Source organism: Thamnophis elegans, chromosome 7 (assembly GCF_009769535.1).
Source record: "Thamnophis elegans isolate rThaEle1 chromosome 7, rThaEle1.pri, whole genome shotgun sequence".
NCBI lineage: Eukaryota > Metazoa > Chordata > Lepidosauria > Squamata > Colubridae > Thamnophis > Thamnophis elegans.
The window spans coordinates 48,074,735-48,091,371 of record NC_045547.1 but is presented as its reverse complement, the minus strand read 5'-3'; the positions used below and the strand labels follow the sequence as shown (position 1 = coordinate 48,091,371).

The window sequence follows — 16,637 nt, the reverse complement described above, 5'->3', positions numbered from 1 at the left end:
TCCCGTTTCATGGCAGCTGAAGCAACAGCAAAGCAGAAGCTGACATCCGGCCGTCCCCCGGAAAAAGGCTGTCAGGCCTGGAAGAAAAAACAAACGAAACAGACAAATAAGAAAACAAATGAAAAAGGGAGGGGAGGGAAGTCAAGGCTTGTCGGGATAAGAAGCATAAAATCTCTGGAGTAAGCGGGGCGCACGAACGTGGGACTTATCAACCCATTCCGTGTGAGAGGGGGGGAAATGTTTCCAAGCCACAAGGTATTGGATGCGATTACGGTGCCTACGGGAATCAAGAATGTCACGAATTTCAAAATGATGTTCTCCATCCACAAGTAAGGGAGCAGGTGGAGGGTCATCCGCGGGCCTGAGGTTGGATACCCGAACTGGTTTGATGAGGTTAATGTGGAACACCGGGTGGATACGGTTCAGATGCTTGGGCAATTGCAAACGAACCGAAACAGGATTGATAACTTTAACAATTGGGAAAGGGCCAACATACTTGGGACCCAATTTCTTCGATTTTTGTGTAGTATGCAAGAATTTCGTGGACAAATACACTAAATCTCCAACGTGGTAATCATAGGGCTGAGAGCGTTTCTTATCAGCCTGCTTCTTATGAGCCTTATGGGCAGCGTCCAAGGTGGAAAGAGTCAGGGGCCAAAGGCGACTGAGACGTTCGCTCCAGTCTGCAACGGAAGGAACCTGAGGTTGGGCCGTAGGCAGTTCGGGAATAGGAACAAAATCCTGGCCGTAAACGACCCGGAAAGGGGTGAAGCCCGTACTGGAGTGAACCGAATTGTTATAGGCCACTTCAGCATGTGGTAACAAGTCAACCCAATCGTCCTGTTGATAATTGATGAAACAACGTAAATACTGTTCAAGGACGGAATTAGTACGTTCACAGCCGCCATTAGTCTGAGGATGGTAGGCGGAGCTAAGGCCTTGGGTGGAACCAATGCGTGCAAGGAACTCCTTCCAAAATTTAGATGTGAATTGGACTCCACGATCGGAGATAATACGGTCGGGAACCCCATGCAACCGGTAGATGTGGGAAAGAAACAATTTAGCCAACGCCTTGGCGGAAGGAATTTTGTGGCAAGGGACGAAATGAACTTGCTTGGAAAACAAATCAGTGACTACCCAGACGACGGTGTGGCCCTGGCTCTCGGGGAGCTCAACAATAAAGTCCATAGAAATCTCCTTCCAAGGTGCAACTGGGCGGGCAACAGACTGTAGAAGTCCCTGCGGTTTCCCCGGCGGCTTTTTGGCGGCCGCGCAAACTGGGCAACTGGCCACATAAAGTTCAATGTCCTTTTTTAAAGAAGGCCACCAGAATTGTCTCTTCACGAGGTGCAAAGTCTTGACGAACCCAAAATGACCCGCCATCCTGGAGTCATGAGCGCGACGAAGGACGACAAGTCGTAGGGAAGCGGGGACGTATAATTTAGCACCAATCCACGGTAGATCGTCCCTCATGGTGCACTCGTCCCGATGGGTCAGGAACCAGTCGTCTTGATGAAGAGCCGCTTTGAGGTCAGAAAGTAGATCGTGAGGCACTACCTCCTGAGCTTTGGTCTGTTGACGTGTGAGTACCGGAGCTGCCAAGAGCGGTTGGACGATACTCAGTTTGGAACAATTATACTGAGGTAATCGGGACAAAGCATCGGCCATGAAGTTCTTTCCGCCCGGGATATACTTGAGAGTGAAATTGAAACGGTTAAAATATTGGGCCCACCACATCTGTTTGGGGGAGAGACGACGAGGTGTGCGTAACGCTTCCAAGTTCTTGTGGTCAGTCCACACTTCAAATGGGTGTTTAGAGCCTTCGAGGAAATGGCGCCAAGTAGCGAGGGCCCAACGGACCGCAAAAGCCTCCTTCTCCCAAACCGCCCAGCGCCGCTCTGTGTCAGTGAGTTTACGCGAGGTGTACGCGCAAGGCTGTAAGTTACCTTGGTCATTGGCTTGTAGCAGAACGGCCCCAACAGCGACATCACTGGCATCCGCCTGGACGACGAAAGGCTGGTTGAGATCAGGATGTTTAAGAACTGGTTCAGCGGCAAAAAGGCGTTTAAGTTTTTCGAATGCCGCCTGGCATTCCATGGTCCAGTCCAAAGGCTTATTGGGTTTAGGCTTCGGGTCGCCTTTAGTCTTGAGTAAATTAGTGATAGGGAGAGCAATGTTGGCAAAAGAGGGAATAAATTGACGGTAGAAATTAGCGAAACCCAAAAATTTTTGCAACTGTTTACGAGTTTTGGGAGCGTCCCACTCAGTGACCGCCTTCACTTTTTCAGGGTCCATTTCAACGCCATCCGAGGAGATACGGTAGCCCAGATAGTCAATAGTCGTTTGGTGAAACTCGCACTTAGACAATTTGGCATATAGGTTGGCAGCACGGAGTTTTTTCAAGACAGTGCGCACGAGATTGACGTGGTGGTCGTAAGAGCGAGTATAAATGAGGATATCGTCCAGATAGACGATAACGCCCTTATAGAGATGATCGTGGAGGATCTCATTAATGAATTGCATGAACACAGCAGGAGCCCCCTGTAGGCCAAAAGGCATAACTCGGAACTGGAAACAACCAAGAGGGCAGTTGAATGCGGTCTTCCATTCGTCCCCTTCCTTAATGCGTACTCTATAGTAAGCTTCCCGCAGGTCCAATTTTGTGAAGATGCGGCCCTTCCCCAGTTGCGCTAACAAGTCCTTCATCAATGGTAGTGGGTAGAGGTTTTGAGTACAGATTGCGTTAAGGTTGCGAAAGTCACAGCATAAACGAAGAGACCCATCTTTCTTTTCACGAAATAGGACAGGGGCAGCCACTTTGGGTCGAGCCGGTTCAATGAACCCACGTTTCAAATTTTTGTCAATGAAAGAACGCATCTCCTCCATTTCCCTGGGTGACATGGAGTAAATGTGGGGTTTTGGGAGTTTGACCCCGGGTAAAATGTCAATGGAGCAATCAGTAGGCCTGTGGGGGGGTAGAATGTCCGAAGATCGCTCGCTGAAGACGTCCCTAAGATCCAAATATTCTTTCAGGATTTTTTCCTCTCCTGCAATCCTCTCCTGCCCTCTAGCGGCTACTTCAGGAACGTCAGTGACTTCAGGTTGGTCCGGAGAGCCCTCCCCCACTGGAGGCACCTTCGAGCGAACACGCAAGCGGCCTGTCCGCCAATTTATGTGAGGGTTCCACTTCCGGAGCCATGGGATGCCCAAAATGAGTGGTCTGTCCATGCCAGGCGCGACCACAAAAGAGATTAATTCAGTATGGGTACCCATTTTCATTTCCAAAGGCTCAGTAAAAAAATGGGTGGCCCCCCCCCCGCAATCGAGCCATCTATTTGGCAAAACACAATCGGGGTTTTCAAAGTGCGCAATTTGATGCCCAATTTTTCTACCATGGCGGGATTGATCATGGATCGGGAACAGCCAGAATCAAGTAAAGCTAGGAGGGTGGCAGGGGTCCCCTCAGGAGGAACTTTTAATTCAATAGGAATGAGAAGGGGCCCCTTGTTTGAACTCACCCAGCGAGGCGATGTGTCGTCATCAGAGTCCTCAGAAGAAGAGGAGTTAGCATCTGCGTCACCCTTTAATGGCTGGGCAAAAGGAGGGGGGTTGGTTTCCCCAGCGAACGCTGTCTCCTTCTTCTTCTTGTCAGAGCCTCTGGCAGGCTTGTCATCACGTCTGGGAGGGGGTTGGGCAGAGAGAGGCAGTTTAGCGCGACATTCGGGGGCGGTGTGCCCAAGCTTGCCACAACGAAAGCATGTTAACGGTCTGGAGGAGCCAGAAGGGGGCCCTCTCGCGTCGCCTCGTCGTTTGGAAAACGATTGCGTAGTAGGAGGGGGGAGGGACCTGGCAGCCCTCTCCTTCCGCTTCCTTCTTTCTTCTGTGGCATAACGCAGACGGATCAAGTCAAGCTCGGCGTCTGCAGCATGCTCAAACCACGTGATTAAGCGTCTTGGCAGGTTACGATTGACACACTGTTGATAAATGTCTGCGTTCAACCCTTCGGCAAATCTGTCCAGAAGGGCGTCCTCCCCCCATCCTCTCATGTATTGTGAGAGACACTGAAATTCCTGGATGTATTGGGCGACAGGTCTATCGTCTTGGTCGAAGGTTAAAAACTTCAATTTGTTCCGCTTCTCAGTTAATGGGTCATCAAAACGTTGACGGAAAGCCTCCATAAAACGGTTGAAATTCCCCAAGAGGGGAGACCCAGACATGTGCAAAGCAGTCGACCATGTAGCCGCTTCACCATCCAAAGATAAAAGAATCATTCTGACCCTTAAAGTGTCAGATTCAAAGTCCCGGCCATAAATTTCCATGTAGTTAAACACTTGCATAAGAAAGGAGGGAAGGCTAGTAGAATCCCCCTTAAAACGTACAGGCAAGGGAGGGATTTTAGCCATTCGATGTCTTCGGGGGGGAGGCTGGGGGGGAGGTCCTCTTTGATCAGCGAAACCTCTAGCCGCAGGGGGAGACACGGGCCGAGGGGGGGGGGGAGAATCCTGGCGTGGGTAACGTTGCCAGTTTCTCCAGTCTCTTTCCTCCTCCCCCCTTCTCTCTTCCAAAAATGTTTGACCCCAATAATCAGGTAATTCACTCCGCTGGGGTTTTCTCATCGGGCCCCGGTGCTGATAGCCTCTCCATTCTCCTTCATCGCCCCCTCTGCTTTCCCCACAGTACCTTTGGCTCCAATAGTCAGGGACTTCACTCGCCTGAGGTTTTCTCACAGCACCTGGCTCCAGCGAAGTTTGTGGAGGTGGTCTTTGGGTGAGCCCAGCATTCCAGCTTGTCTCTATCTCTCTTTGCCCCGCGGAAATTGACCAACGGGGTGGGGGGGAAGGTTCAGGCTGACTGGAAATTTGCAGTTGAAATAAATCTTCGTGCAAAGGTCGGTCAGACGGGCTGGGCTGGTGTAAAGAAAGGTCGGGAGGTCCTAGTTCACTGGAATCCCCTCCAGTTGCGCCCTCCTCCTCTCTGGTCGGAGAAGACATTCTTTCCCTTCTCGGTAGACGTAAATCTCCTGGAAAGGGATATTATTCAGATCTTGCTTCTTGTCAGGGCCCACTCCACTCCATAATTAGGAAAGAAGACTAAGAGACTCCATGGGTTGGAAATCCAAAGTACTTTTACTAATTATAAATGGTAAGCGAGCAGTAGTGAAGCAAGATCTGAATAATATGGCGCGAAAGCAATTGATATATAGGGAAACCCGTTCCCCCCCCCTAGGATCAAAGCTCCAGTCCAATCATAAGTCCTTCAAATGTCAGGTGTGAGATAACTTCAAACAGACAGGCCGAAGATGGAATGTGTAGGCCGTTGATGCAGGCGGGAAACACGTACGCATGCGTACTCCCAACGACTGGTACATCCTAGAACCTTCCTCCAGCACGTCAATTAAATCCCTCCCACATACACGCCCCCCCCCTTCCCGTTTCATGGCAGCTGAAGCAACAGCAAAGCAGAAGCTGACATTGGCACAGTAATTGTTTAATCATCTAAGACAAGTGGATGGAATAGAATTTAGGCATATTGCCTTGAATTTCAGTCTTTACTTGGTCTTGCTTCATTTTTTTCATGCAAGCCTCAATCTTAGGGGTTTCATATTTTGGCAGGACAAAGGCATCCTCTTATGCTGTCTTAATTAGCATCAGTCTGAGCATCAGCTCCAGAGGTGGTATTCAGAAGATTCTGACCAGTTCTGGAGAATTGGTAGTGGAAATTTTGAGTAGTTCGGAGAACTGGTAAATACCACCTCAGATTGGCCCTGCCCCCATCTATTCTCTGCGTTCTGAATCCCAGCTGATCTGGAGAGAATGGGGATTTTGCAGTAACCTTCCCCTGGAGTGGAGTGGGAATGGAGATTTTACAGTATCCTTCCCCTGTCACACCCACCTAGCCACGCCCATTAAGTCATGCCATTCCCACTAAGCCACGTCCACAGAACCGATAGTAAAACATTTTGAATCCCACCAGTGATCAGCTCCTTTCTCTTCAATATCAATACAATGTTAATTCACTACATTAGCATTGGCACAGTAATTGTTTAATCATCTAAGACAAGTGGATGGAATAGAATTTAGGCATATTGCCTTGAATTTCAGTCTTTACTTGGTCTTGCTTCATTTTTTTCATGCAAGCCTCAATCTTAGGGGTTTCATATTTTGGCAGGACAAAGGCATCCTCTTATGCTGTCTTACCTGCAGAAACAGCTTATGGTATTTTATTGTTTTGATTGCTTCAGATGTGTCTGAATGTCATGCTTTAGTAATAATATATATTACATTTCTTAAATATAATGACATCAAAAATATTTCTGAATTGAATATTTTTAGGAGCAGTTTGACAAGTATGAGAGAGCAATCTATGCGGCACTTAGTGGGAATCTCAAACAGGTATGACATGGGGTTTTTTTCAGTAACTGTTGGAAGTGTTGAACTCTTTGCTATCATTCTAAGGCATATAATGGAATTGCAAGCCAGAGTTTCTACAAATAAAAAATAGCATAGTTGTAGCTTCTGAAGTCAACAAGTAGTCCTCAAGATGGAGCCTGCCCATTGCAGTTGCATGTCATGACAGTCATTAAGCAAAACCTCTTAATGACTTAATGACCCCAGTCCTTGCTCTGATTAAAAACGAACAGGACAGTCATTTAACAAAGCACAGGGTGCCTTGGGTGGGAGGGGAGAGGCCCCGAGAAGCTACACAGGCTCAGATTTGCTTGCTCTAGGCCTCCCAAGGCTGCTCACCCACCCACCCATAAACTGTATAGAAAAATGGAGTCTGCTTAAAAAAAATAATTTGACAGTATTGTGAGAATAGAACCTGTTGCAAAATGGGAGTTTGCTTCTTTTGTAAGAAACTAATCCTGTATCGGGCTGGGTGCCTCTATCATCTGGGTGCCCTGGAACAGGCTTGAATTCTGCAAGTCCTTGGGTGGGATCTCCCCTTATTCACTGAAGGCTTGCAAATTCCAAATGCCCTGATCTTCCCTTCCTTGCTGGATGGGAAAGAGGCTGGTGGCTTGCAAGCTGAAGCTGATTTGTGCTCACTGCAGCCATCTGATCTCTATTGCATCACTGAGTGGCTGCAGAGAACCAGCGGAATGGGATGGGTGAAGGGAGGAGTCCTGGAGCATCCTTGCAGTCAGTTGTCAGAGCGAATGACTGTGGGTTACTGCAATCATCATAACCAGGCCGCAAGTAGCTTTTGAGGAATTTGTCATAACTTCGAATGGTCACTAAGCAACCTGTCATAACAGGGCTACCTGTATGAAATACTGTCTTTTGAGAAGAATCCTTATCTTTAAGAACAAGTTGATTTCTTTGAAATTAATTGTAACTATTATTAACTGTAGTTGGTAAGAATTCTTATCCAGGTGCTTCTCTCTAGTCATGCTTACCGTATATACTCGAGTATAGGCCGACCCGAATATAAGCCGAGGCACCTAATTCTACCACAAAAAAACTGGAAAAGTTATTGACTCGAGTATAAGCCTAGGGTGGGAAATGCAGCAGCTACCGATAAATTTCAAAAATAAAAATAGATACCAATAATGCCATTGCCCATTGAATAACATATACAGCCTGCCTGTGCCCATTAAATATACAGTAGCCATTGTAAAAATTTGCTCTGCATAACAAATTATTATCACACAATACCGGTGTATTCAATGAAATACTTCACTCACCTCATGATGCTGATGTCCCGCTGTGATGATGATGTCCCGCCTCCTATGACACACGGCACAGTGATTCCTATCATTGGATCACTGTACCAGAGGAGGTGGGACATCGCTATGTGGCTGCTTGCCATAACAAGGAGGAGGTGGGACATCGTTGCAGAGCGGCAGGAGGGGGAATCGTAAGATAGCCCTGCATTACATTAGAACGTGAGGAGGGGGGATGGTGCGGTGCACGCTGCGCGGCAAACTGACACAGAGGGAGGGGAAACTCAGGGGCGCTGGGCCATTCACAAGCGTCACCCAGCGGCATGGCCCCGCCCCTTTTTCTCCTCCATTTCAGGCAAATTTTTCACTGACTCGAGTATAAGCCGAGGCGGCTTTTTTCAGCTCAAAAAGTGGGCTGAAAAACTAGGCTTATACTTGAGTATATACAGTATATGCAAAGAAATGTTAAAATCAAAGTTTGCTGCAATTCATTATCATTGTGTATTTCAGTAATTCATAGCTAAAGTAGGGCTAGCTTGGGTTGTTTTAATATTATACTTTTTCCAAAACTTTAATTTGTTGGGGCTTTTGTTTTGCTTTCTTTGTGACTTTAAAGCTTCTTCCAGTATGTGATACCTGGGAAGATGCTGTTTGGGCATACTTCAGAGTCATGGTAGACACACTTGTTGAACAGGAAATTCGTTCATCTGTGATGAACACAGAGGAGAAGGAAGAACTCCCCAGAGAATATTTGGAAACAAAGTGAGTTATTTTTTGTTTGTTCAATAGCTGCTATGAAATTTTGAAGGCGATGCTAACTGCCATTTTTTCTTCATTATTTGAAGCTGGACATTAGAAAAAGTATTTGAAGAACTTCAAGCAACAGACAAAAAGGTAAATCTGAAGCTTTTTCAAAATTAAAGGAATAAATTATAGCCTACTCTTATATCTATTTTCTCATAACCAAGTGCTCTCAGGGGCAAGCTTCACGATAAAGTTGTAATAATGTATTCATTTACTTGGGGGGAAAGACTTATGGCACAGTTTACTGAACTATGAATAAACACATTGGATTGCCCTAGTCTTAATCTGAAATAGCACAATTTTATTAGTCAAAAAGATTACACTAATTTTAAAAAAATCTGATGCATTGACCACACCATGCTGTTTTATCTATTATCATTTATGCAATGGATGTGTTCACATATACTTTTAAACCATATCCTGATTACAAATAATTTTATATGATTGTATGTTATAACTTCATAAATACAGAAATTGTTTTTCAGAGAGTTTTGGAAGAGAATCAAGAGCATTATCATATGATTCAAAAGTTTGTTATCCTAGGAGATGTGGATGGTAAGTTTTGCACTAGGTCTTTTTTTCATTCCTCAGTTCTCTGTGGTTTAATAGTGCTATTATAGAGTAGTCTTACAAGAATTTAGTTAGTTATTCTCTTCAGAAAAGATGGGTAAGAAAGAAAAGTAGTTATTTCAAATAGATGAGGGGGTGGGGAGTTGGATGCAGTTGATACATAAGAGGGGCACTTGTGACTGTGTTGCCTTTTGAAACTTAACAACAAAGATACGTAACTTGGTGCATCCAGCCATCCTGGGTGCCCATAAGATTTTTTAAAAATTAAAATTAGTTTGCATATTTTAAAGTGCCAATCACCAACATCTTTATTTAACTACTTAATTAAGGCACAGAGAAAATGAAAATACAGAGGGCTTCAGCCTACTGGGGGCTTTTTTGGAAATTTTTCTGTTCTCCAAAGATAAACTTGTCTGAGAATACTGTGGGATATATCCCAGAGGAATAGAGGAGCTAGTGGGGAAAACTTAGCTTCTTCAGTTCTGTGATGCTAATTATTTTATATTTCTTGCTTTTATTTTTCAGGTCTTATGGGTGAATTTTACAAATGGCTTTCCAAAGGCAGAAATACGCTCCCTGGGCATCTGCTTCGATTCATGACTCATCTCATTTTATTTTTCCGTACTTTGGGGCTTCAAACCAAAGTAAATGAATTTATTTATTCAGCTTTAATAACTATACAAATTATCAAAATAATTAGAACTAGAGAATCACACCTAAGAAACAACTTTCTAAATGTTAAATGTGATCATGAAAAGTTACCATTCCTGTCCCAGTGATGTATCTTAAAATATGAGAACTGGTTGCAAAACGTACCTTCAAATCCATTAAAAAGGTAGCAAAAAGAGTGTTTTAATATTAATTACATGTTATTATAGTTAACCTTATACTTTAATTAGGCAATTTTATTAAAACATTTGTTTTCCCATATAGGAGGAAGTATCAATTGATGTTTTAAAGGCCTACATTCAGGTAAATTATTTTATTATTTGCACAAATGGAAATACTAATAAAGAGCAAATGTGTTACCTCTGTTTGTATAATTGCACATTTATGACCATTTTTACATATAGAGGATATCAAATTAGTTGAAAGAAGGCATTATTAATTTTAATGGCACAGGTATACTGATGCAATGCTATTCACTCTCCATTTCAAGTAAGTGTAAATACATATGCATATATGTGTGTGTATGTCTGTACTGTGTTGTTGTACCATTATATTTTATATTGGATATAGCAATATTTATATTGTCTCCCAAAACACCATTTGTTTTCTGTTCCAGTGGTTAATACGTGGGAAGCACACTGATCTCATAGCATTTTACATCAGCCACCTGCCTCAAGATGTAGCTGTTGCTCAGTATGCTGCATTCTTGGAAGATGTCATAGACACTGAACAACGGCACCACTGTCTGGAGCTTGCCAAGGAAGCAGGTTAGAAAAAAATGTGATGAAACGGACATGTTCTTAGGGAACATTTAACTCTTTCTCTGGTTGGCAGCTATTTGTAAGTGGATCTGTATGATTATAATACTTCTAAACAGAGTATGCACAATTCAGCTAGTCGTAGCTTGAAATGTTAATAGTGGATATGATTTTTATAATATTCGTTATTTAATGTGCCATAATGCCTATTTGGTTAAAAGATCTACAGTGAAATTTTGCCTCCAAGAAATTACTAGGGTAGATAAAATAAAGATAATATTTCCACTTAAAGTTATTTTAGTTTCACCTCATAGTAAACTACTACTCAGTCAGTTTCAGTGTTTCTGTTTAATGCCATTTCTTATCCATACATATGTTATAAATACCTCTTCCTCTTGGTATATAATTCTTGTTCTTTTTTTTCAAAATAGGTTTGGACATTGCAACTATAACAAAAACAGTGGTTGAAAATATTTGCAAAAAAGATACTAGTGAGTTCTTCCACCATGATCTTGCAATTGAGACAGGCACAACAGAGGTGAGTGGTGATACTTCATGTGCTCTAATACTAACCAGCATATTCTGCCTACTTTTATCAGCTGCTGAAGCTGTCCCACTTTGTTTTACTTTTCTTCCAACAGCTTCTGGTCAATAAAAATAATTGCAAAAGTTGCAATTGCTATAATAATTCATTGGAATTCTTTGCATGTCTGTGTTCCAATCCATTGGCAAGTACTGCTTTTAAATGCTTTGAATGGCTCAAAACAGCAATCCTGAATCTACAGCTTTACACTGTTCTTGAAAACTCAAAAAATGCTGAAAACTCAAATATATAATTTAATATAAATTGTAGTTAATTCTAAATATGCCAGATACTTATGATTCTCCAATAATGCACAATTAAAATCTCTAGACTGTAACCAGTGTCTTAGCAAATCCCTTTTCTAGCCTTAAAAGCTAATTTGGTACATTTGATTACCGTAGATATTAACACAGGATTTTTCCCCCCAGGATGATCGCTTGAAGATTGATGTGATTGACTGGCTAATATTTGATCCTGCTCAGAGAGCTGAAGCACTTAAGCAAAGCAATGCTATAATGAGGAAATTCTTGGGTACTGCAATATTCATGATTTTGAAATAAATAAATAAAGCATAGTGAATCTGAAAGCAACTTATGTTCTTAAATAATATTTTACAGCGTCTAAGAAGCATGAAGCAGCCACAGAAGTATTTATAAAGATTCCACAAGACTCTATAGCTGAAATATACAATCAATGGGAAGAACAAGGAATGGAGAGTCCACTTCCAGCTGAAGATGACAATGCTATTAGAGAGCATTTATGTATTAGAGCATACCTGGTAAGAATGTGACAAAGTTTCAAAGAGGACACCCTGTCTCCTAATTCCAAAAACATGTCAGTGTTCTAATATTAGGTGTGAAAAATATACACTGTTTAAACATAGTTTATTTTAACAAACAAGCTACCAGAGGTCAGAGACAGTAGTAAAACCTTTTTCTGAGATTGAATCAGATTAAGCCAAATTGAAACATTTCAGTTCTTTTTTAAAAAAATAAGTTGAACTGAGTTAGATAGGCTTAGCTCTGTATTCTTATCAACTAATGAAGAGGGAACAAAGGATCTCTGAATTAGCTAGATCAGTGTTGGTGACCCTTTTCGGCACCGAATGCAGAAAAGGGAGCATGTGCATACTCATATATGCCAAAAACCAGAAGAGCAGCATGCCAGTCACATCTTCCAGTTTCTGGTGCTCATGCGCACGTGAAGACCATCATACATGTGCTGGAAACTGGAAGAATTTCAATGAAGTGTCCCCCTAGCCCGCCACCGAGAACAAGCCAGCACATCCCCACCACCACTTCCCCACCATCACCAAATGAGCGTGACTGCTTCCCGACTGGTGTCCCTTTACCCTGCCCCATATGGTTCCACCACAAAACCGCGGAGGACAAAATCGCGCTCGACGAAAGCGCGCATTTGACGTCATCACAGCGCAACGAAAACATCGCGCTGTGATCGAAAAATGTAAAAATAAAGCGAAAACCTTACCCTAACCCCCCCAAACCTAACCCTAAACCTAACCCTTAACCTAACCCTAAACGTAACCCTTAACCTAACGCTAAACCTAACGCTAACCCTTAACCTAACGCTAAACGTAACCCTAACGCTCTAACCCTAACCCTTAACCTAACCCTAACCCTTACCTTTATGTGAATCGGCTTGCTTTAATTTTAATTTTATTTCAATTTTTAATTTTTTTCGTCGCGCTGTGATGACGTCAAATGCGCACTTTCGTCGAGCGCGATTTTGTCCTCCGCGGTTTTGACGGGTCACGGCCCCAGATAATGTTCCTCCCGTGCGGACTCAGTTCCTGCGCTGCCCCGCCGCCCTGCTCTTCTGGGCTGCCAGAACCAGCCAGGCACTCTGGACCACGGATATGCATTGGTGCCACAGGCTGGAGGACTGGGGCTGTGCAAGAAGCTCGCTTAGGCGGGGAGGGAGGGAAGCCCCAGCCCACCCGTCCTGGCCGACAGCTCTGCTCCCCTAGGAAGCGACCACACCATGCGTGTGCCAGAAACCAGAAAATCATCTTCCTGGAGCGCACTGGGCAGCTGCTCTTCCGGTTTCCAGTGCTCCCACGCATGTGAAGACCACCTGGCCAGCGTGCTGGACCTGGAAGAGCAACGGGCGACAGCTCTGCATGCTATTGGTTCACCATCACAAAGCTTGTTCAAAATATTTGCTTAAATATATTCAAGGACAGAGATGGGAGAATTCATAAATGCATAACCTACACATTTCTAGATTTATGCATTTGATAATAACTATATACTTCCAACTCAATATAGGAAGCCCATGAAGCTTTTAATGAGTGGTTTAAACACATGAATTCAGTTCCACAGAAGCCAAGCCAGCTTCCACAAGCAAGTTTCACAGAAAAAGTTGCCCATGAACTTAAAGAGAAGAAATATGAGGTAAATATATATGAAAAAATGACTTATTCATAATATATTGAAATATAAATCGTATTCATAAAAACCTTATCCATATGGATAAAGTGTGAATGACTTTATCTATCTATCTATCCCTCTATCTATCTATCTGTCTATCTATCATATATATATAGAGAGAGAGTATGTTAGGATTTTGACTTTTTTGGGGGTGCTGTGATGTCTCTTTTTTTTCTTATCTTTTTTCAGGTAGATTATGGCATCTGGAAAGGTCTTTTAGATGCTCTTACAGCTGATGTAAAAGAAAAAATGTATAATGTCTTATTGTTTATCGATGGAGGATGGATGGTTGATGTCAGAGAGGTTGGTTGATATCAAATACATATTTAAAGCTAGTCCTACATAAAAATATAATAAAAGATAATGGAATAGTTGCATTTTTTACCACTAGAATGCTGCTATGTAGTGTTCAGAGCTTACTTCTTCTAATTCTAAGTAATCATAATTACATAGTTACACAAACTAACCATGTAAATAGTGCCTACACTTGAACAGAAATGAAATTGCAAGATCACATATACTCTGATTTGAAATTATCTTCTACTATCTTACACTGTAGTGAAGGGCCAAATTTAATAGTCTTGTAGCCAGGTTAGTTTTTTGGGTTAGAATTAGAAGAATTGCACAACTTAACATTTACTCACTTTTTCTTTATTTGAGAGTGGTGGGTTTTCAAAGCTTGGAGTAGAGAGAGTTAAGATTGTATATAGGACTTTGGCTTAGTACATGTCTATACTTTTTAATTAAGGATGCTGAAGATGATCCTGAGCGTTGTCATCAGATGATCATGCTACGAAAACTCTGCTTGCCAGTGTTGTGCTTCCTCCTTCATACAGTCTTGTACAGCACTGGACAGTATCAGGAAGACTTAAGACTTGCTGACTTGATTGCTTCCGATAGGCACAAACTCTATATGGTAATATACTCTTTGGACTGTTTTTTAATGCTCTGCTTGTCTCTAAAGTGCTCTAGTTTACATTTCTTTAATTTCACTGTCTCTGGTACTGCATAGAAAATTCCAAAGTCAAACTATTAAAAAAGTATGAATAAGCTAATTTTCCAATTTTTAATACAATGTGAAAATATAATTAAATGCTTGAATACTTAGGATATTGGTAGGCTAACCACAAAAATGAATTTACCGTATTTTTCGGAGTATAAGACGCACCCTTTTCCCTCAAAAAAGAGGCTGAAAATCTGGGTGCGTCTTATAAACTGAATACAGCATTTTTTGCCTCCTGAAACCCCCCCCCCTTCATCAGAATAGCCGTGCATAGCTTGTAGGAGGCTTTTAGAGAGCTCCTGGGGGCTGGGGAGGGCAGAAATGAGCCAAAACCCCGCAGCCCTCACAAGCACTCTATAAGCTTCCTAATGCCCTTTTTGTTTGACAAAAAATGGCCATTTTTTGCAAAAAAAGGGTCATTTTTGCTTGTTCTCCTCCCCCCCCCCAGAACACTCTACAAGCCTCATGCCCTTTTTGGGGGGTGGGGAAACGGGCCCATTTTTGCAAAAACGTTTTTGGGAAGTTTGCAAAGTGCAAAAACCTTTTTTTAAAATTTGCCTCTTCAAAACGTGGTGCGTCTTATACTCCGGTGCATCTTATACTCTGAAAAATGCAGTAATTACCATGCTGGTTGTTACAGAATTCAGAGAATTAAGAAGCGGAATGAATACTTTATCAACATGATTTTCTCTTTGGTCACCAGCTTTCCAGGCAAAGAAGATTAGATATTTTATCTCAGATTGTGATTTTGTTTTCATTTTTATTTCCTATCCTGCAGATATTTTCCAAAGAGGAACTCCAGAAGCTCTTACAGAAGTTGAGAGAGTCTTCCCTCATGCTTTTGGATCAAGGTCTTGATCCCCTTGGATATGAAATTCAGTCTTAATTACATTGTTCTAGGTAATTCAAATAAAATTAGTGATACAAATGAATATAAGGTTTGGATCCCAGATTCTTGGCCTCCATGAAATAGAGAATATTTGGATTCAACCTCCATTGTTTTATATGGAAATATTTAAATATTTTATTGGCATTGGCGCACAGCAGTTTGGATTTTTTTTATATGTAAAATAAAGAATTGCATGGATAATACTTTGTATTTTTCTCAATAAAATTGTAAACAATTTAATTTGTAATAAGGTTTATATTGCTTAAATGTAGGAAGTAGTTTGCATCAGTAAACCTGCCAGATTGTAAAGTGGCCAATAGGTGTAACAAGGAAGTATTATAGGTAATCCTCAACTTAGAACTTGTTGTTTAATGACCAAGGTTAACAACAGCATCAAAAAAGTACTGTACGGCCTATGAAATATTTCTGGTCTTTCTAAAACATCATACCAGAGAGGGCCCTCTGCAGTCATATGACGACATTTTGGGCATTCGGCAAACATTTATGACTAATTGCCTGCAGCCCCACAAAGGATATCCTTTTGGCTGCAGGAGCAGAGTTGAATCCTGAAGATTTCCAACAGTCCCCTAAAGGATTTTCCCTCTGTGTGTGGTTGGTAGGGGAATCCCTTCAGCAGCCTTTTTCTGGAATGGAGCTGAATCTTCAACAGGCAGCTTTTTCACCCTATCTGCTTAACAACTCAGGGAACTGCTTAACAAGTACATAGCAGGTTTGCAGTCATTGACAAAGCATGTTTGGTCGCTACAATACAAAAAGGACACTGAGGAATTGGAAAGAGTACAGACAAGAGCAACAAATGGCTTGAAGGCTAAATCCTATGAAGAACAATTAAAAGAACTGAATATATTTAGCTTAAAGAATAGTAGACCAAGGGGAGACATGATAGCCATCTTCCAATATTTTATGTGTTGTCTCAGGGAAGAATGTGTACATTTGTTCTCCATCTGCCCAAGAATACGATAAGAACTGATATCCTTGATACCTTTCTTGCCATTCTTTGATCGATACACCCAATTGGCTGGTGACAAGGTCTGATGGGTGAGTGGCAATTGGCTAGTTTGGAACCAAGGCCAAAATCTGAAATCCCTTAACAAAGGATTGAGTAACAAAGGTCAGAGGAGCCACTCAGATGCCTGCTGGAGATGTAGGGTTTCCCAAAGTGCATCTACTGATAGTGGGTGAACCCCCTTCCTCCCTGGAGGGAGGTGGCTCTTGGGAATAGAC

At 42.5% G+C, this 16,637-nt stretch overlaps 1 protein-coding gene across 3 annotated transcripts in view; it reads left to right on the top strand.

The window, feature by feature from the left end:
* The window catches only part of NUP107 (nucleoporin 107), a 36,501-nt gene that overhangs the window by 19,136 nt on the left and 728 nt on the right, over nucleotides 1-16,637 (top strand). For all 3 annotated transcript variants that reach the window (XM_032221420.1, XM_032221421.1, XM_032221419.1), the window contains exons 15-28: nucleotides 6,333-6,392; nucleotides 8,283-8,428; nucleotides 8,512-8,560; nucleotides 8,956-9,025; nucleotides 9,566-9,684; nucleotides 9,974-10,012; nucleotides 10,326-10,476; nucleotides 10,899-11,005; nucleotides 11,479-11,581; nucleotides 11,668-11,828; nucleotides 13,339-13,464; nucleotides 13,690-13,803; nucleotides 14,249-14,416; nucleotides 15,282-16,637. The exon at nucleotides 15,282-16,637 is cut by the window's right edge and continues 728 nt beyond it. In XM_032221420.1, the coding sequence (XP_032077311.1) occupies nucleotides 6,333-6,392; nucleotides 8,283-8,428; nucleotides 8,512-8,560; nucleotides 8,956-9,025; nucleotides 9,566-9,684; nucleotides 9,974-10,012; nucleotides 10,326-10,476; nucleotides 10,899-11,005; nucleotides 11,479-11,581; nucleotides 11,668-11,828; nucleotides 13,339-13,464; nucleotides 13,690-13,803; nucleotides 14,249-14,416; nucleotides 15,282-15,389 (1,521 nt within the window). In that variant the 3' untranslated portion in view covers nucleotides 15,390-16,637. The remainder of the gene's footprint in view (nucleotides 1-6,332; nucleotides 6,393-8,282; nucleotides 8,429-8,511; nucleotides 8,561-8,955; nucleotides 9,026-9,565; nucleotides 9,685-9,973; nucleotides 10,013-10,325; nucleotides 10,477-10,898; nucleotides 11,006-11,478; nucleotides 11,582-11,667; nucleotides 11,829-13,338; nucleotides 13,465-13,689; nucleotides 13,804-14,248; nucleotides 14,417-15,281) is intronic.